Here is a 21,354-nt window from a genome sequence, read left to right as displayed (position 1 = left end):
CACAATTTATGTGTCTTTTACAGTTTGGATCAGCCGAAGCGATCAATTGGTTTCGAACATGTTCACAGCGTGCTCGACGCCATCGCAAAAAAATCGAAGAGGAAGACACCTTAATAACTGTCTGGCGGGAATAAGTGCGCTGGCAGAAGAGACAAAGCTAACATTTCAATGTTTCTAGACATTCAGAGACAAATGTATTAGGGTGCAAGAACCATAAGCACCCAGATACCAGAATAATAACATTCGGTAGCCAGGCTGCGCAGGCCGGCGGCTTCTAACCCCGCGTATGCCGGACAAATAGCATCCGCGTTTTCAGAGGAAGCCTCGCCCTCTTACCGATACAGCTAACGCTGGCCCAATGCCCCGGCCGGTATGGGCAGCACGCGCCGCTGTGGTGACGTCACATCTCTGACGTCACGCACGGCGGGCGACCCGAATAAAAGTGCCGGTCGGCGTTCAGTGTGCAGTGGAAGACGGTGGAAGAGCAGTGGAACAGGAGCAGACGCCATGCCGCCTCAGAACCTCTCCCACGCTGACGGGGGTCTGCCTGCCGACATTGACCTGCACGCATGTGAGTACTGCGGCGACTTCGGGACGAAACGGTGATGCGGAAGTATCTGCTGCGACGGGACAAATTGACGGCTTTACGATACGAATAAAGAAAATAGACGTAAAACAGACCTATGGACACGCAATGCCTTTAATTAACATCCTAAGTCGTAAAGAGCAACGCGACGTTGTGATGATAGGCATAGGCTATAGATCTTCGTCAACGGTATAGGGCGCTCATCAGGGATACAAGACGATGAGAGTAACGCAAATGAATGGAAGGGGAATCTCTTCATTACCTTTCTAATCGAGGGCAATTGCCTCAATATCTTATGTCGCTGAAAGTATGCACGCTACATAGTTCAGTGCTTAAGATTCTGATGTCCTTACCTTCCGTTATTCTGTCCAATATCTCATATGTTCCTGTACGAATATGCCTGAAGCTCTTAGCCCAAATGCAACCGCTCTATTCTTACAACAGTGTAAGAGTTCGTGTTCCACCTTTTGAAAGCTGTTCACAGTTCAAATATGTCTTTGGGTAGCAACTTGCAAGTGTTTATCCGACACGTTCCGGCAAAAAGTTTCACGACCTAGAACTGCTCAGGCTCGTACAGCTTATTTATCAAAGCAAATCCCGTTTCGAATCACGACGCAATCCTGTGGTCCCAAAGAAACGTCATCATACGGCATTACACTTAAGTACTCTAGAATCAAAGTGGTTAAGTTGTAACGCCTTTTCCCTCGTAAGTTGTTCAGTGCATTTGCGGGCGGAACATTATTCACATGATAAGACAGTGGTGCTAGTCTTATTCCTCGGAGAAAAGGCCATCCATATCCCCATTCTCCTGATTTTTATCCGAGGAATAAGGCTATCTCTATTGTTTTATATACCTTTTTCCTCGTTCGCATAATCCTTGTAAGATGTTCGATGAGCAAATGCGTCGTCACGGCGGCTTACAAAGGAAAATATCCTCCGAACAAGAATGCACATAGACATTATTGTGCGTTCTACTGCTTTGCTATGCGTCAGGGTGCGTTTCAAGTGCTGCCAGATGCCGAAAAATATAGTGAAATATGTGTCGATAAGGAAATACGTAGCAGGGTACAATGGAGAGAATTGTACCACGTTAAAATAGCATCTGGGCAACTTACTCTAAATTTACGCCACCACGGACAGTCTTGAGTCACTCAGCTGGCGCACAACAGCGTCCTCCGTCCCTCACTGTACTTCCGGCAGCATTCGTTCACGCGTCTTGGGGTGAACGCAATAAATGATTTTTCCATATTGTTGGAAACTCAAGCGATCGGTGGAAACGCGAATTTAAAGTCTCACGGCATAGCTAAGCTAGTCTGAATGCCTCACCAAATCGCGAGGTCGTGCATGTGCCGCACATGCTGCAGAACGTTTGGCATCTGCTAGCCAAGCATTTCGGAGTGTAGCGAGCTTTCTTGCAAGATTTCGGCCGGTACGTGTTGTATCAGCTGTACGTGGGGCACGTTGTGTCAGTGATGCAATCTACTGACAGCGATGCCATTGGCTGATGTGCTGTAAATGATGGACGGGCATGATTGTCATGACCTTTGTCCTCTATACACGGTATTTACAGTACCAATGTGCATCTTTCTTACCTGCGCAACTAAAGCCGACGTGGTAGTAGCTGTAAAACAAACACTGGCCGATTAAAGAAGGCAAGAATCTGTAATGTCTTAATCACAACGAATTATGACATCGGAAATGTGAGCGTAATTTGTTCACTTATCGTAACGCGTTCAGCTCGCTTACGATGCTGCCTGCTCGCTGGCAAAAACACATCAATACATTTTGCCTCACCGCTCGATATCATTCACCCAAGTTAAAGCTGGTTGTATTATTTGAAAGCGGTGCATCCTGAAGTCATTTATCTCACAACGAAGACGTGCTCTCCAAAATCTTACTAATATATATGCAGCCCAAGGCTGTTGCTGCCTGAGCATACAACAATTTTAGTCCTATCAACGATAATTATGGTATTAGCAAGCCTAGTATAAAAAATGATACAACTCTCCCCACTCTTTCTTATAGGCGCGGTCGTCATGTGCTTGGAGCATTGTTTTCGAGTCCGGTCGATTCGGATCTGTCTTGCAGAGCCCTGCAGCTGATGACTGTGTTGGGCCTTGCTTGTGACAAGTCAACGGTATCCAGCGCGAAGAGAATTTCCAAGAACAGAGCAGAAACTTGGCACAGCTGCTCAAATTCCACACACCGCAATACGACGTTTATGCAACTTGCGGACAAAGCACGGCGAAAAGCTACGATGCTGGTCAAAACAGTTCGTGCCTTGCTGGGACAGCGCACACCACTGCATAGACGGCATATTTTATTTTTTGGTGGGGAGGGTGCTCCAGCGGCGCCCAACTTTGGCTCCAACCCTCTCCAACTCTGAGAAGAAGGTGTGCTAAATCTGGGGAAAAGCCCGTTTATTAGTGCATTTTGGGGCAGTTTCCGTCGCTTTTCACAGGCCAGCCCTCTGCCTCAACTCATTTTGCGAGACTACACCCCTGCCACTAAGCGCTGTTGGTGGGAGCCATGTGGGCAGATAGCACCCATCCCCTTGCCGTCACAGCCCGACCAAGAACCCGAGCCGAGAAGATGTGCCCCTCGCGCGTTTGTCATTCAGCCTTGCTGCGTCGGACAGCCATCAGCCACCTTTGCCTGATGTGTCACCCCGCGTCACGTTCAATCCCACTGGTCACAGTTAGCTTCTCCGTGGCGTTGCGCTGGGCTCCTCGATATTGTGTAATCCCAATATCCAGTTAGCCTGCCACGAAACAATCGGCATGAGCGCAAGCACCCATTACGCTGCGACTGCTGAATTCGGGAGCTGACTCTCGCTCATCGCGATGCGTTCACGAGGAGCGAATACACGAGGGCGGCCGCACGGTCACGTGCCCTTGGCGGCTGTAAATATGAACCCAGCATGCACGAACGTTTTCGACGATATGCAAAGAACAACGCCTGTGGCACCACCAATGACAACCGAATCGCTGAAAGTCATCAGCAGCAAAACTCCGCGGCCACACAACTACAGATGCAATACACGTCACCAGTGTGGTGAAAGGATGAGGAATTCCTTTTTCACGTCCACTCCAAACGATTAGTCGTTCGCTGTTGAAATTTGTGATTTGAGCGCCTGAACACCCGCTGCTCTTGTATGTGGCATCAGCGATTGCGGACAGCAGCTGCGCCTCTATGGACTGCGCTGTCTGACGTATGGAACACTTAGTCTCAGCTGGGAGCTAATACGATATCCATGTCCAGTGCGTCCAAACCCGTCCCAGTTATCTACAAGTGAAAGTGTCAGGGTTTTTCAGGCAACGTCATTCATGATAACGTGCATGAAAAACACCGTAGTTCGTGGATGTGACCTGAGCTTGGGCAAGCGCCGGCTGGGCTTTGGATCAGCCTATATTGACACGAAAGTGCTGCCTCAGTCAGATTAAATCCAAAGCCATGCTCGCGCTGCTGTGTTTCAGTCCCCTTGCCGCGGCAGATTCCGTGGACATCAGTTGTTTCGGACAGACTGGTTGCGGGTCGTGCGCGCTTACGAAAGGGTGTTACGCGCTGCCTGCAGCAGCTGACTGCATAGCACCAGGCCGGCTTTCATCAATACGCTTTTCATGCGACAGTAGCTTCTTGGCCTTTACTTTAACCTGGTTTTCGTAATTAGTTTATTTATATTTAATTTCAATTTGTTCAAACTCTGTTGAACTCTGTAAACTCTGACTGTTGTTCCTCTATTTCTATAAACTATGATTCAGTTAACAGTTAGTGATGCTTTGTTTATGTTTATGATCACACAATCCTCCAGCTATTATTATTTCTATGTTAGAATTGCTAAGCCACGTGTTTCTCGTCAGATCATTATCAAGTTATCGCCTACCACCGTCTATAGCAATCTAGTCGTCTTGCAAATAGTTTGCAGCTCATGGATGTGAACACTTTTCTGGGCTTGGAAGACGAATAAGGATGGGAGGGGTTAAACTGGAAACTATGGGACAATCTGACCTGAAAAAGTCACTTAAAATGCAGAAAAAAACAGTTAGAAGTTTGTAGTCTACGCGCAAAAGCAGAGGGAGTAAATCCGATTTTTATAAAAATTGGGGGATGTAGCATGGAGGGACATTTGGGAGGCTGTTCCCACCCCCTCCCCTCCCCCCACCCCGCTCCTACGGTGGTTGCACCCATGCAGCTGCGGTATCTGACGCAGACGGACAGCGGGCGGTCAAGTCCAGATGGACATTCTCATTGGTCCGCAGGGTGAAGTGACGTCACACAAGTTGGCCGACGTCATACTTAATTCTATAGCCCGTAGAAGGCGACCGGTTGCAGAGTTCGCTGCAAAGAACGGACTGAAACATAGTAGTTTGAATTGTGCTCAATACCTTGGCATAGGACCGATCGAAGGTCAGGTCACACATCCTGTGTATCATTGACCATCTATCACATTTGACCTAAAAAGAAGAAGCGCGCGCGTTATGTGTCGGGGGACGAGAGCAGCGATAACAGGCGCGAGAGTTTGTTATCGTGAAATTGATTTAGCTGAGGGCATAGCTGGAGGGCCGGTGAGGGTCGGTGCTCTAGACTTTCCGGGCTCCCACAAATATGAGATATGGGGGTTCGGGAGCTATCCAAAATGGCAGGATTTCAGGAGCCCACAAACCATATGGGAGGCTTTTCTGTCGCGTGCAGCGCGCATGAAAATGGTCATACTGAATCACAGCAGCTAGAAAAAGAATTGTTTTGCGGAAATAAATTTCAGGCAGTATTATCCTCATTTCTGCTTGTGTAAACAGCTCCACCTAGCCACCCTGCTCCTCTGGTCCGTTAACTGAACCCTTCCTGGTTGCTACAGACACTCTGGTCTCCAAAGGGGAGTTCAGCTGCTCAGAGCGCCACAGGTCTTTCAAAAGTCCCTTCTGGACACTCAGCGGGACTCGGGATTACTCGCGGACTCTGGTCGCCCAGAACACTGTGCGCTCCAGGCCCTCTGTGCGGTCAGGACCGCTCTGGCCGCACATAGGCCCGCTTACCTGCCCAGTGGCCCTCCGGCCACTCAGGGCCCCTGGCCCCTAGACAGTAGCCCCTAGTCGGTGGCGTTCCCCTCTCTCTCTCTCCCAGTCCACAGTGACTGCGCTGACCACTCCGAGCACCATTTGTCATCAAGGGGCAGCCCGTTGCATTCTAAAAGTGTTCAAATTTAAATACGCTTTATGGCTGGAGGGCACTTTAGAGTGCAGGGTATGCACCTTGGTTATCAAAATAGTCAGGCGTTGGCAGACTAAAGGCCAACCAATACTCCAGCAATGACATTCCTAAATGTGCGCTTGGATGTCAAAAAAACCTGCATTTCTGCTTCATTCAAGGATATTATGATTCAATTAAAGCTCTGTTGGCATGACTTCGAAAAAGCTGATCAGGTCAAGCCGCTGACGCTTTGTTGTCATCTTCATCATGAGCCTTGAGCGGCATCCAGAGGGTTGAACTCAGCCAAACGTTTGACATAAGCTGAAATGGAACGACTATCAAATCCTCCGGACGCGGATTTGACAGTCATAAGCGAAGTTTGGATTGCTCGGAGCTTCCACACAGCGCCAGACCCTCCTGGCCCTGACCCCGCCACCCAAGTGTCCACAAGTAGATGCGTGATGTTTCCCCGAACGGGGACGGTGGCGCGCCATGACTCTTGGCGCGTCCGCGAGGTCACGGTGCGCCTCCTGGGATGCGGGTTTACATTTCCTGTCGGAAACGGAGGCTGGCCGCCGGGCTCGGCGCGCGTCGTGCTGTGCCCCAGTCGACCTCGCTGGCCACTCCCCGCACCACGCCGCGACACTCGAGCCGCGGCGCCGCGGCGGAGTACTCTCGCCGCGATTGCGTTATCAGGGGCCGGAAAGGCGTACCTGCGTCCGGTTTGATCTCATGTTATTGCATTGTTTCATGCTGGTAGGCTGCAAACTGTGCGGCATGGCTACGCGATCAGTAGGAAATGTCTCGCACGTTTCCCGCGAAGCCCTGAGGAAAAATAACAATAACAAGGACACATGAGTATTGAAGGTGACGCGAATTGAGATGCAAGTACAGATAAAAGACAAACAAAATTTAAGGCAGGCGATTAGGGTGTTGTGGGGGCCCAATCCTGTCGGGAATGTGAAAGCCACCACATACAGAGGTCTGACAGTACTACCGATTCAGCCTCTTCCGCGCTCCGAGTAACTGACGACACACAGTCACGCTTTCCGATATAGTATCCGCCTAGAAACCGGCAGCAAATTGGTTCATCGCCAAAAAGTCGGCAAAGGACGCAGGGAGTGTTCCGACCCCATCCCAGCTGGCTTACCCATGGCGGCGGTCAAGGTTGCTGGCTGCCTTTCCCGGCCATGCCACAGGCCAATATCTGGCAGTCGGGTGTGTACCTGAAGACTGACCGAATGGGCAATGTGCATCGATGACAGGTTTGAGGAACCAGACGTGAGGGCTACATTGCTCGCGTTGACCTCCTGTTGATCTGTCCTCCATGGCGCATTCCTTCTCGATGTCCGCCTATCTCGTCCCTGACCCTGACTTGTATGGTGGGTTCAGATCATACGTACTGACTGGTTGGATTTCTGCCGGAGAAAGGCCGTTCTCTCGCTAAACAAACTTCACATGCTCACTTGCTCATGCATCGAAGGAAGCCCAGCTTGTCTCCGAGTCGCTCGCTTGCATCTCGAAACAGTGACAACTAAAGGGCGCACACTTTCGCACCCACCACTGAAGGCGAGAACGTCACCCTCCACCAACGCCTCTCGAACCCCCGGAGCGACATCCTGTCCGGGCGCCGACGCCTGCCTCCTCAGCGGAAGCGAGAGGCCAGTCCAGACGCAAACAGGGCTCCGCGGCCTCGCCGAGACGAACGCAAGGCCGGTCGGGCGGCGGCTCGGCCAAGAATGTGAGGCGCGTCCGGACCCCCTCCTCCGGTGCGCCGCTCCCGACCGCGTGTTGCAGCGGCGCTGGGGGCGGACAAGCGGTCGGTTGGCGGTGGTGTTTGGTGTTTAGGGGCGCGTCGACATCGAGGCCACCTCGCGGGGTGCACGGGCGCAACGGGCTGGTGGGAGGACACAGCGGGTAGAGGAATGCAGCAGGCGGTGGACTTCGCAGACGGGCGGGCGCCATAAGCGGGGGGGGGGGGGGGGGGGGCGTCAGGCTGGGTGTCATTGGGCGGATAGCTGCAGATGGCGGTAGATGTAGCATGTGAGCGGATATAGTTCGCATGTGAGCGCATTTGAGTGGGGCTACCGACCATATGAACGCATTTGATTGGTGAGCTTGGTTTGGTATGCGGACGACTACAGCAAATGCGGAGCACGGTTAAAGCAGGTGCTTATTAAAGACCGAAGACATCATAGTCGGAAGGATGTCGCAGAAGGGAGGACAGCAGGCGGGCGAACACACTAGGGCGATTCCACATAGCAGGGGAGGGGAGGACTGATGTACCTGACGGCCAGGTGGCTGAGACGAACGGATATGGCAGGCGGTTTGATATATCAGACAGGTGGACATGGCTGATATTAGATGGGCAAAATGTGCACCAGTGTATCCTGCAGTCTCTACCTTTAAGTGAAGCCGCCCCCCAGCCGGGTAGTGCAGAAGGCCAGTGGTCGTATGCTTGTAGCCCAGCAAGTGTTTTCCTGAGCAGGAAAAACAAATGACCGCTGTTTTTGTATCGAACAAAAGCTAGGCACCGTATTCTTTTCAGCAAGATATCCGCGGCTATTTGAATGCATACAAAACAGTCTGCAAACATTGGAGCTCATTCCAGTCGACGTCGCAGCTTTAGAGAGAGAGGGAGAGCTGCCTTACTCTGACGAACTTATGCAAAGCCATACGAATGACCTGATCAACCTAATTCCATCCCCTTGCTCACGTAAGGGTGTGTCGAGCACATCTGCACTCGGCATGCAACAGCCACAATGACCCAAAATGGGCCCGACACAATGACCCAAAATTGGCCTCCTCAGACGTGGTAAAAAAGACGCCGCTATCAGTGAGTGGCCCTCTTAGTTGGTGGAGCTCAATGGCGCTCCTCATGCGGCTCCCAGGCCAGCCACACAGATGACGCAGATGCGCCTACGCTCACACCAAGCACGTGGCTCTAAGCCATCGGCTGCCCCTTTGTCAAGGGTGTCGACAAATACAGATGACCCAGATCGCCTCGTTGGCCGCGAGAGTCCACTGATATCTACTGACCGCACACGCGCTTCACACCGCCGTCGGCGTGACATTGACGGAGCGAACAGGCAGAAAGTGTACATAGGAAAATGAGCCTGGGCGTCGCTTCGGAAGCCTGACCTGTTTGATATTAGTGGAAGTCTCAGGCACTTGACACCGCGAGGACCGTCGCAGAACTGAATAGGTGCTTCAAACCAAGAGGTCAGGCTGAAGCACGTTCTTGGTTACGCAGAATTGTAAATTGGTATCCCTCAAAGCCTCCAGTTCACGGAGCTTGTAGGTTTTACTCTTTAAAAGCGCCCGCCTCGGACTGCCAGGCATGTCAAGTGACCGCACGTGACGTTGCCGCAACAACGCCCGCCGTGTGATGTCAGTCAAAAGTCCACGCGGATAAAATGTTCTTTTGCAAATAACTTCGTACGATAATGAGAGTAGAGAGAGAGAGAGAGAGAGAGAGAGAGAGAGAGAGAGAGAGAGAGAGAGAGAGAGAGAGAGAGAGAGAGAGAGAGAGAGAGAGAGAGAGAGAGAGAGAGAGAGAGAGAGAGAGAGAGAGAGAGAGAGAGAGAGAGAGAGAGAGAGAGAGAGAGAGAGAGAGATATATATATATATATATATATATATATATATATATATATATATATATATATGTTGGGCTATTTCGGCGCAAACGTTGTTATTAGGGTCATCAGCGGCACAATTTTGCACGCTGATTGCTACAAAAACAGTCTATGCAATATTGCACGATGCCGCAGGATTTCAACTCATGCCGTGGAATAGCGTGGTCAACCGGCGTCGACTTTGATACGGGCTCACAAAACTACCACCTACGCAGTTCCTCGATGTTGCAATGACATGAGCACATAAACCGTCAATAGATCAGTCAAACGGGACTTAATGCCCCATATGAACAATGCAGCGGGCCAATTGCCGCACGTAAGTCATTTAAGACCGCTAGCTTGCAGAGTGCGATTTAACAGGTAGCAAACTTAAGCTTCACTTTATGAGAGTGGATATTAGAGGTGCTGTTAAGACACTCCAACATGTTTTTAAGCAGAGGCAACCTTCTAAGATCCAACGTAAACCTGGTAGTCGTTGGATTTTTACCAGTTAGATTGACTCTGTAAAGAACTGATAAGAAATTCCCCTTAACTAATATGGCTGAAATAGCCAAATAAGGTTGAGGGCATAACCTTTACAGGGCGGAGATTTTGGAGAACCCTTGTCATTTCTACGCCATGTTTTATGATCCCGCGGCTCTTATTCTGCTCATCCATTGCCGCTATGGACCTATGCCTCTTTTCTTTGCCTAGTATTTGAGTCATACAGTTTTAGTGAAACTGAACGTAGGCACCATTACACCACGATCCCCGATAGCGATAATAACTTTGGCATTGATGCTCCCTGCGATGAAAGGGTAAGTGTGCGAGCCACGATTTCACTATCACGATCAGTTAAACACCAATGCAAGAAGATACAGGCATGGCAAGCGACGGGCTTGTCAGTACGCTGGATCAGCAGCCAGCAGCTAAAGCATGAGGCTATTGAATAATAGCCGTTGAAATGTCCAATGAGACGCGCAAGTATGCGAGGAATGTCATTATTTTCAAAAAAATCGGGTGCTGTGGTATGCTACGGCCCTCTTATCAAGTGCATGCGTATATGCATATCACCAGTATATTGATATCATCATTGTTACCGTCAAACATAATCAACCTTAACGACGGTTTCCGAACCAACAAAACGCTATTTGGCTCTTGTACTTCTTCCGTCTAATCTCGCGGCCCGAAATCGTGTGGCGACACGGAACACCGGCACCCCGTCTCGCCACTTCACCCCCAAGTGCAAACATCGAGCCCCGGGGTGCGCCTATCTCAACGAGCGAGTAGCTCCCTGGGGCGCTCGAGTGGCACTTGGAGACACGCTATCCGAGACGGAGCGCCTTGTATCGGACCCGGCTGCCCCGTCCGCGGTCACTCTTCGCTGAGGGCGCTCGAAGTGCCCGGATCACCAGCAGCCAGGCGCCGCCAGCTCCAGAGTGAAATGAAGCCTGACGATCACGGTGAGCAGCCCCGGTCGTGCCGCATGCGCTACTTTCTTTTTTCGAAAACGCGATGCACACCTCTGCGCAAGCTCTCGCGATAGTCATTTGTGGCGTCGGTGAGGCGCTGATGGGTGCCACACATGGCGCTCTGGGACTAGCATCCGCCGGGCATCGAACTCAGGTTTCCAACGTGCGAGTTCGAGTCCCATCGCTCGGGTGTGACGTCGGACGGACGGTGGGATTTGCAGGGCGCGACGCATGCCTATGCCACAAGTGGCTACGGGTGAGGGTTGACCTGAACGATGCATTGTTTTGCGGCAGGCAAGGAACTGTCCCTTCATCTGGTTGAATCGGAGGATGAGGAAAGGTCTCAGGAGAATAAAACCAGCGGAGATTACGTACCAGTGCGTTACTGTGACAGTGTGGCTGTCAGTAAATAATGCAGCGCCCAATACTCGCAACTCAATCACGCTTTCGTTTAATTTTCAGTATCGTGAAATAGATAGCGGTTTTGCAATCGATTCACCGGGTACTTGATCCCCAGAAATATACGCACGATGCCTGCCGCATGTACGTAATATGGTGCATATCATAAGTACGGCATATCCAATTTAAGATGCAATATTTGTAAGGACATGTTTGCGCCATGATTTCGTAGATACATACTGGCACTTAAAAATCGTAGCAAAATAAAACTAGGCTGTTTCAAATCTGGACGTTAATTTTAAAATATTTTGTTTGTGTGCAAAAACGTTGACGCGCTTGCAATCTCATTTTTGCAAAAACATTATTGTGCTACGAGACATAGTTTACATCTTTGTGCTCAAATTGCGTGGGGCTTAAAACCTTCCATCGCAGATAACCATGCGTCGGAAATTGCAATACAGTTTTGACATGAACGTCAGCATGCGGTGAGCGGTTTTAGGTCGCAGAAATGTAATGTTTCGTAAATTTGTTCCAGCTTTCAGTCTGCAGACATACATTTTTTTACCAGCCCACTGTTCCGCACATCTTCCAAAAAGGCACCTACTCTAGACCTACGACGTTCAAAGTTCGCTTAACTAACTTAGTTTCGAAGTGAAGGTGAACTTATGTGAACTCACCTATGAACTTTACATGAAGTTCACTAACTCGCGAGTCGCGAGCCAAGAGTGACATACAAAATACGAACCGAAAAATACCGGGTGCCAGGCCCTGTACGTCAGGTGTATGACAATCCATGTGGAGGATGATGTATGTAGCAGATGTATGTATAGTGTGCAGATGTATGCCTATATTTAGGCCACGTATAGGAATACCTCGGTGATTTTTAATGTTCTTTTTTCTCGACACCCGGTCTCGCGCAAAAAATGCAGCTTTGGTGCAGACAATTTATTAATCGGCCCTTTGGGATATTGCATAAAACCACGCAGCACAAAGTTCTCTACCACATGGAGCGTTCAAACCGACGTACCTTTGAATGTTTCGCGATTAAATCAATAAATTTCAAAAACTATAAAGTTGCGTGTTTAAAAGGTGATGCTGGAAAGCTCATCGTGTGGGCAATAAAATGCAATGCACAATTGGTTTAACCTAGAACGTCTTTGAATCATTTGCCAAGCGGTTTAATCCAAACGGCCTCATCCAGCCTAAATTGCTGCTGCAAACACAGTCTTTGCACTGCGGTAGGAGCCAATTGGTCAGCATTGACAGCATTGCGCGCTTATCTCCCCGCACACAGATTACGTGAAGAGAGGCTTACCGTGGTCTTGGCGTGGGTTGGCAACGCTCAACAACTGTAATCTGGCGCACGGGTCGCAGATTAGTGAAAGGATGCGGTGCGGCGGCGGGGGAGGGGGGGGGGGGGGCGGTAGGTTTCGGCCTGCTTTTTTCCCATCAAAACGCCGACTCAGGCTGTACTCTTCCCCGTCTATGGCAAATCCTCACGCTAGACTATTCTTCACAACTCGGCCAATGCAGCATTGTGTCCTTGGCGTTGACTGGAGAGAAGAGGTAACACTGCATCTGCCTTTCTCCCTCTTCTTAAAATACTTGACTCATCGCCCTTTCGTCGAGTGTGCGGGGACTTATCAACAAAACCAACAGAAGATCTGTGATACAGCAGCAGCGAATTGAGGAGTCACGCTCTCGGCAAACATGGTGCGAACCTACAGGTCAAGTGTCAAGTGTTAGACTGACATGCGGGCCAGTCTAATATCGGGCATGTCAGGCCCCATGCCATGCCTGTTTTTTCGCCAACGTCGGGTAAGATTGCCACTCAATGGGCACTTGACTTTTTGATAACCTTGCTACCAGATAACCTGTCCTGCCCTTCCACCGACCTGGCTGGCGGGTTCTGTCTTCCTGTCCTTCTGTCCATTGTTCTGTTCACTGTCCTCCGGTCTTTCTGACTTCCTGTCTTCCTGTCCTCCCGTTTCCCGGTTCTCCCGTCTCTTCGTTCTCGTGTCTCCCTGTCCTCCCGTCTCCCTGTCCTCCCGTCTCCCTATCCTCCTGTCACCCTGTCCTCGCGTCTCCCTATCATCCCGTCTCTCTGTCCTCCCGTCTCCCTGCCCTCCCGTCTCCCTGTCCTCCCGCCTCCCTGTCCTCCCGTCTCTCTGTCTTTTCGTCTCCCCACCCTTCCGTCTCCCCGTTCCCCCGTCTCCCTATGTTCCCGTCATTCTGTCCTCCCGTCTCCCTGTCCTCCCGTCTCCTTGTCCTCTGTCCTCCTGCCCGCCTGTTCCGTTCGGCGGCGTTCGCTCGGTGCTCCGCTTTCCGTGTGACCTTGCCTCTGTTTCATGCCCCGGGTCAAGCGCCCAGTTGCATTACGGCTTAGAGTGCATGGACATGAAGGTCGTCCAAGTTGGACAGCAATGCAAGGCTTCGATTCCGATAGAGCCAAGTGTTAAAAAGCGTCATTGCAAGTCGCACAAGCTTGCAAGGATTGCAGGTGAAATCAATGTCAGCGTGGCCTCTCACCCAGAGAAAACATGACCACTTGGACCTAACACCAAATGCTCAAACTGCGATTTTCGCAACCGTTATCGGGCTCGTGAATCTCTGCTTTAGTCAGCGTATGACAGCAGCGCTTGATGTGTATGCATGTTTTACAGTCATGACGATGTCCTGTGAAATCGATGGCGTTGGCCACCAAATCAAATATTGCGCAACGAGCCGTAACCCAGAGTTGGAGGAATTGGATCGCATCTCTCTGGAACCCTTATCTGTATTCCAGTCCGCCAAAGATGGATTCGTCAAGATTGTGATAGGTCACGCATTTGTGGTCACGCACTGTTGCGCGCAGTAGTGATGCTACAACTCGCGTAAGTGTGCTTCTGAAGGCAGCATGGTGGCGTGCATCCGTCGTAATCTGAAAACATTTTAATGTAGAGCTGCAAGTAATCATCACAGGCATGGGCAGAATGCCTTGGATGGGTGGAACCAAGAATTCAAGGACTCTCACAGCAGGAACGGACGATGCGAGCGGAAAAGTCACAATTATGGGGCGCGTTATCAGGCGCAAGACCAACCAACGTCGCGACGTGCCTGCGCGAGCTAGCATCACGTAGTAATCCTCGACAACATTTCACTACGCATTCTCCGCTCAAGCTATTTTACTGGCGTCTGTGACGTTCGTTTTACCGCGGGCCCGTCCCTTGACAGCCCGGCTCAGTCTGCGCACTCAGCAATAAACCCCCTCACTGATCCGGTATGGCCAGCACCCCATGCACTTTGAGCATCTCGTCCTATCGGCACTTTGATCTTTTCCTATCTCGTTTATGGCCCCGAAAGCCGCAGACAGTCGTCGCTGAGAGTGGCGAGCGCAGCCATAAAACGAGCCTTGCTAGCAGACCAACCAGCCACGTCGTGCCATGTTGTGCCTGCCTCCGACTGCTAGCTCCGGCCGTTCCTTTTCCTCTCCAGATTGCCGGGAGCGCCGAGCTCAGTTCGGCCGTCTGGCAGCGCTGGTCCTTGTTCACCTTGCAGTGAGTTTTACTCTCTGTCCTGATTTCTACTGGCGTTAATCTCCAATCCGAATTTCCTGCGGATTTACCATCTGTCCGCATTTCCGGAAGTACCGCTGTTAGTTCCTTTGCAGATCCCTGCCCGTTCAGCATGTGTTCAGATCTTCATCAGCGCTGGTCCCCGTGTTCTTGGTGATGTTCGGCTCCTCTCCACTTTCCCGGGAGCGGTGGCCCAAGATCGCCGTCAGTGGCAGCCCCTGCCCATATCCCAAGCGCCAGTCCGTATCTGATATCCAAGTCAGTCCGGATCCAATACCGAATCTCGACCTGGATTCAAGACTCCGCCGGTGGATTAGGTCGCGTCCATGACAGGAGCCGTCCAAACCCAGGCTCTCGGCTGTCCTGGTACCGGTGTCCGCAGCGGCCGCATCCAGGTCTTGGCAGCCGCTTGTCTCGGTCCGGGGTTTTGGCCCTGACAGGCTGTGTGTGGCAGACTTTCCCTGGCGGTGACTTGCTCCCTCCGGAGGTAACCGTCGCGTCTCTGCACGGCGAGAGGAGGAGGGACACGATCGCAGGAGGACGGACATCCGGGAGGCCGCACGGAGCAATTACCGGGCTTGTTTGGCTCTTCTCGACATAGCTGGATCCATTCCCGCTCTACCTGGCTCGCAGAGTGACTAAGGAGCCTCCAGGCTTGGTTCTGATAAGCAGGTACACACGTCATTACGACCGAAACAGATAATCGCTTCTGACCGGGATGATGGGGCAAAACACTGGGGGGGGGGGGGGGGGGCTACCGTGCTGCGATGTGGTATTCCGTGTACACTCGGAACAAAACAAGCTGCGCACGAAACGGAAGGTGTCAATTTATGCCGTCGTTTATAGCCAGTCCGCACAGCGCGTGTGTGCTGTTGGGGTGGAGCTTCCGTGCCCCACGCGAACTACTGCACCCGGCGGATCGGCCCGTTCCGGGAACTGACGGTGCGGAAACGGCTGAGTCTGTGCCTGGCGCTGCGGAAGGCGCACGTAAGCGCTCCTTTCACCAATCTGAGATGACTGGACGTGTGAAACACACAAAGCCGATGACCTTAAGCAGACCCGAGCTGGAAATCGGGGGAGCTCGCAGCCGTTTTTTTACGTTCTCTGGTCAACTGCGAGCTAGCTGCCAGAGTCGCTGCCGGACTTCAGTACATGCGACCGGCGTAGCATGTTACTGTCCGATGCCACTTTCACTTTCCTATTAATGCTGAAAACTGTAAGGCCAATCGAAGGCAGAAATTGCCTGCACTTCCGGTGAGGCATGCCCCAGTTTCTACGGTCACGCACGTGCGTGTCTCTCTCGACAACTGTCGCCGTGCCTGACGGAAGCAGGAGTACGAGACAACGCTGACCTGGTCGAGGGGCCTGACCAGACGTACCTTGCATGCAGTGAGCTGGTATTATCGGGGTCACGCTCTCTGACCTAGGTGCCGTCTGTGTGGCATTGCCGTTGATTGCAAGATATCACGAGACTTTCGAGGTTTAGATGGTGGCATGCGAAATAATTACTTCAATTTACTTAGAATGATATTACAGATTACATTCGGATTACAGTATGACAAATATAATCGGTTTGTTGAAAGTACCGGTACTCTTCCTTCTCTCAATACCACCATGGTTTTGCGATGTCGACCAGCTTTCCTGATCACCGTTAGCATCGGACGCGACAACAGCATCGGGACGCGAGGCACGAGTCTTTCACTGCCGCTTATCGCCGGCGAAATCAGCCGACAGACCGGTGCTATTCCTCCCGACGCCTCCTCTTCATCCGCTAACCTGGAGCCGCCGTCCTGCGTCGCTGCTCCGGGAAACCAGCCGACGGACCAGTGCCATTCCTTCCGACGCCTCTCTCTCCACCCGCTAGCCTAGAGTCGCCGTCCTCAGTCGCCACCCCGGGATACCAGCCGACAGACCAGTGCCATTCCTCAGGACGCCTCTCTCTTCATCCGTTAACCTGGAGCCGCCGTCCTGCGTCGCCGCCCCGGGATGTCAGCCGACTTCCCTGATCACCGATAGCGAATCGATCCGGAACTGCGCTCTGACACGTGCCCTTCCCCCATGCCGTATCGCCGACCGCATCGGGCCGAGACCGGAACCCGCGCCTCGTGCCGTCTTCCTCCGATCGTCCCGGTCACCGCCCGGCTCCCCCCCGGGTCGGATCGGGGGAGCGTCGGGTCCAAATCGGGCGGGCCCACACCCACCCCCTGTCGCCACCGCACAGGAATGCGGCCCGTCTCCACGCAGGTAAACACAAGAAGGCCGCGCGCGCGCGGCCCCGCCGGCCACGTCACCCAGCGGCCTGTTTAAGCAGCGGGACGTCTGGGGCTTCCCAACAGCAAGCTTCGGTGCTGCCCGGCGACGAGGCCGGCCGGCCTGCGCTGCGGGCGGGTGGAGGCAGAAGAGGCCGCTTAGGAATGCGGAACGGGTGTATTTAGAGACAGTAACGGCGCCGTGCAGCTGGCTCGACGGTCTTTGTGGTCACGTTTGTTGTTTTAGCATTGTTCCGATTAGATTAGGCTTCAGGCTGAGGATTAGGATTAGGCTTAGGATTAGGATCCTACCAGGTGGAACCTGGTTACGCTATTTCACCATGATCGACTGCAAATGCTGAGTACGAGTAGCGCTTCGAGCTCGTAAAAATCGCGAGCACCTGAGATATTGGCGTGTTTGTGTTTCGTCTTCGGTCGTAGTGCTAAAACACTGCCATGAGGGAAGCACCACTGTGTGACGCTCGCCTTTCATCAGACCAGTGTGAATGGCACAACTTTGGAGAATTATGCCATGCTCGGGAGGAGAGTCCTAACAATAACTACGATGCTGTATGAACTAGGAGTGCATACCACAGCCTCCCTTGAAAGGTTCATCAACCCAGCTCTACCCAGCAACCGCATGCAAACAATGGGGATCAAACTGGACCGTGTCGGACGTCTGTTTACAAAGCCTGAGGACACTTGCTTGACCAGTGCCCCGCCCCTCCCCACTCGCATTTTGAAAGACGAGCCGCCGCACAATCTGTTTGCATTTGTCTCATCGCGTGCCATCAGTTCGGCGCGCCGGCCAACCCTGTGGGACCGAGATTAGATCGCAGGCACAGTTCGGCCGGTGGTCCGGCGATAAATGTTCACGTCGGAGCACGGCGTGGGCTGAATGCCCGATGAGCTCCGAGGTGTTCCGCGAACCTAGACACGACGTCTACAGCCTCCGACACAAGTCCAGTTTCATTCTGGCGACGCTGGAGATCCGAGACGGTCGCGCTGCGGGGATGTGTCGGCACGGCGGTGCCGGAACATAAACGGGAGTAGATGAATTAGAGCAAAGGATGCCGATCGTAAACAAAGGCCAATACGACGCTATGTTTTGGTTACGTTAAACGCTTGGAAAGATTGACCTCGCTTACAATCATGTACTGGATGAAAGTTCGCTAGCTTGCATCATCACGAAATCATTTTGCTTTGAACTCCACAGAGCTTCAGAGCATGCTCATAAACATTGTAGACCGACGACAAATCATCACACAATGCGCTGCCAACGCCGTCACATTTAAAGCCGTCTTGACTCCTAGTTTTCACCGCGTCCAGTAGCTATGGTCCATACACGTTAGTCTGCTGACCGCTACGGTCGTGGTGCAGCAGTACCAATCACGAGAGTATCCTCAGTTGTCTGGAAGATCCTGTGACGCTTGTCCGGAAGATCCTGCGACGCTTGTCCGGAAGATCCTGTGACGCTTGTCCGCTATCCGGTAGTTCCGGAGACGCCTGTCCGTTACCCAGCAGTTTCAGTGGTGCTGTCCGCTATCAGGCAGTGTCAGTGACATCTAGCCGCCATCCGACAGCTCCGGCGACACAGACACACCTGGTCCGGTGGTAGCAATGACAGCCGTGTCTGTTGTTCGGCTGTCGCAGTGACGGACGTGTGTGTTATCCGTTTGTCGCAGTGGCAGCCGTGCCTGTTGTCCGTTGGTCGCAGTGACAGCTGTGTCCGTTACCTGGCGGTTACAGCGACAGCTGCGCCTGTTGTCCAGTGGTCGCAGTGACAGGCGTGTCTATATCCCGGTGATCGCAGTGACAGCAGTCTGCTGTCCTGTGGTCGTAGTGACAGCTGCGTCTGTTGTCCGGTAGTCGCAGTGACAACCGTGTCCCTCATCCGTTTATCGCAGTAACAGCCGTGTCTGTTATCCAGTGGCCGCAATGGCAACCGTGTCTATTGTCCGTTTATTGCAATGACAGCCGTGTCCGTTGTCCGTTTATCACAGTGATAGCCGTGTCTGTTGTCCGTTTATCGCAGTGACAGCCGTGTCTGTTGTCCAGTGGGCGCAGAGACAACCGTGTCCACCGTCCGTTTATCGCCGTGACAACCGTGTCCGTCGTCCGACGGCTGCAATGACAGCCGCGTCTGTTGTCCGACGGCTGCAATGACAGCCGCGTCTGTTGTCCGACGGCTGCAGTGACAGCCGCGTCTGTTGTCCGACGGCTGCAGTGACAGCCGCGTCTGTTGTCCGACGGCTCCAGTGACAGCCGCGTCTGTTGTCCGACGGCTGCAGTGGCAGCCGCGTCTGTTGTCCGACGGCTGCAGTGACAGCCCCGTCTGTTGTCCGACGGCTCCAGTGACAGCCGCGTCTGTTGTCCGGCAGTTCCGGTGACGCCGTACCAGGATGAGGAGGACAGCAGCTCGGACGACAGCTCCGCCTCCGATCTGCAGAAGCTCAGGGAGTGGGCGTCGGTGAGTCATCACGACACTTGCCGGTGGCAATCACCCTCGGCACGCGTTCAACGAATGCGTATCCTGGTTCGTTCTTCAATTAAGAACACCGTTAACTCCGCCAACCGGAGCTGTTGCAGATAGCAGGTGTTGCCTGTTTCATGGAACCTCACTCCCCTTGAAAGGGCGTGGAACTTCAAGCGCATTTATATTGAAAGATTTATCTGCACGATGACGGTCGGGGTCCGCCTTGTATGCCACTGAAGGATGTAACGGTCCATGCAGGGCACTTCTCTAGTACGATCTACAACGAAATTATAACAGCTCTCCAGAGCACATGCACGGAAAAATGTTCGCACCGAAACCAAGGGAGAATGCTCGCTGCCATTAGCTCTGCTGCAATGTCGCCTGTCGCATTTCTGGATCTCACCGAAGCGTTTGACCGCCAGGGCCGAGCGCGCCAGGTGTTCAGCAAGGATACGCTGCTGAGCACGCTCCCGATCCTGAGCTGGGCGCCCAAGTACACCAAGTCTGACCTGATTGGCGACACCATTGCCGGCCTCACAGTCGGCCTGACCGTGATCCCGCAGGGCATCGCCTACGGCAGTCTCGCGGGTCCTCTCCGCCAACGTGAGTGCGAGCGCTTTTTGTGTGCTGCTGGGTGCCGTGTTCCAACCGGCGTCCGTATCGATCACGTCTCATCCGTATTTATGGGTGAGGTTTTGTGCCTCGGTGGTGGGCCTAACCCTCTCCCTCTCGCCAGTTTTTGTTGCTCGGACACGAGGATCGGACCACAGAAATGTTAGAGAGCATTAAGTATCTGAGCAGTATGTGTTTTTGAATATGTCATTCAGGTCCAATGTACCGCATGAAACCCCGCTTCTTTTTGCGTTGCATAGTGAGTTTTCGATGAATGCAGGTCAGAGGAGAAAAGGCACCTGAGCACGCCACAGCCGGTGGTTTCTTAAAAGGCAGGCGCCTGAGAAATGATCGCTTGATCTTGACTTCTGCCTCAACAGCAGTCACCTGATCTTACGTAACAGCGGGACGTCACGCCTGCCACCGCTACCAACGCTGACGTTGAGCGAGGTCATGGCGGTGGTGGCGACCCCCCCCCCCTACCAACGCTGACGTTGAGCGAGGTCATGGCGGTGGTGGCGACCCCCCCCCCCCCCTACTCATGCCCGTGAAATGAGTTGATCTGCGGATGGTCTCCGCAATGGACATTTTCTTGTGTTGCTTTGTGCAGTGGGGGGGGGGGGGGGGGGGACTGCGGAGCTATCGTTGGAGTCTTGTAGAGTATGCTGGTTGCTTAAAGTTTACCGGCAGTGGCGCATGGTATGACTCAGATCAAGCTTATCATTTGCGACGCTTATGTAGCCAAAATCATGCACCTGGCCTTCCGACGTATGCAAACGCACGCCATTTCAATTGAAATAAAGTTAAGTTGCGTTTTATTGAGGGGAAAAATCGTAACATTTCATGGAGAAGCGTAATGAAGAACAGTGCTGTACAAGGCATTCAAATATCCATATCCACACTTCATATAGGTGAAAATATTATTGCCTTATCTCGTACAAATATTCCCGAAACGACAACAAAAAGAGGTCTAGTCGGAGAGCGCATTAATCCAATAATATATTGTTTTTCTCTCTATAACATTTGATTATCTGGTTGATAGAGAAAATAGAAAGACGAGTGTTGTGGAATATTGATGAGTTAACGTGTATGTTAGCATGGTGCACCGACCTGGGGTTTGACAGATACAACCCAGAATGACGAAAACGATGCGACTGCCTGCTCGTGGTGACGACGAAGCCAGCATTTGTAACTACAGAACG

General features: G+C 52.3%; 1 protein-coding gene across 1 annotated transcript in view; it reads left to right on the top strand.

The window, feature by feature from the left end:
- Positions 1-480: 480 nt before the first annotated feature.
- Positions 481-21,354, top strand: part of LOC119096008 (sodium-independent sulfate anion transporter-like) — a 39,395-nt gene continuing 18,521 nt past the window's right edge. Inside the window, 4 exon segments of the mRNA XM_037218878.1 lie at positions 481-571; positions 19,446-19,534; positions 19,963-20,130; positions 20,132-20,143. Of these exon segments, the coding sequence (XP_037074773.1) occupies positions 508-571; positions 19,446-19,534; positions 19,963-20,130; positions 20,132-20,143 (333 nt within the window). The 5' untranslated portion in view covers positions 481-507.

Source organism: Pollicipes pollicipes, unplaced genomic scaffold (genome assembly GCF_011947565.3).
Source record: "Pollicipes pollicipes isolate AB1234 unplaced genomic scaffold, Ppol_2.1 Scaffold_4219;HRSCAF=4965_pilon_pilon_pilon, whole genome shotgun sequence".
NCBI lineage: Eukaryota > Metazoa > Arthropoda > Thecostraca > Pollicipedomorpha > Pollicipedidae > Pollicipes > Pollicipes pollicipes.
Note: the sequence above shows the minus strand (reverse complement) of the source record. Positions and strands in the feature narration are given on the sequence as shown.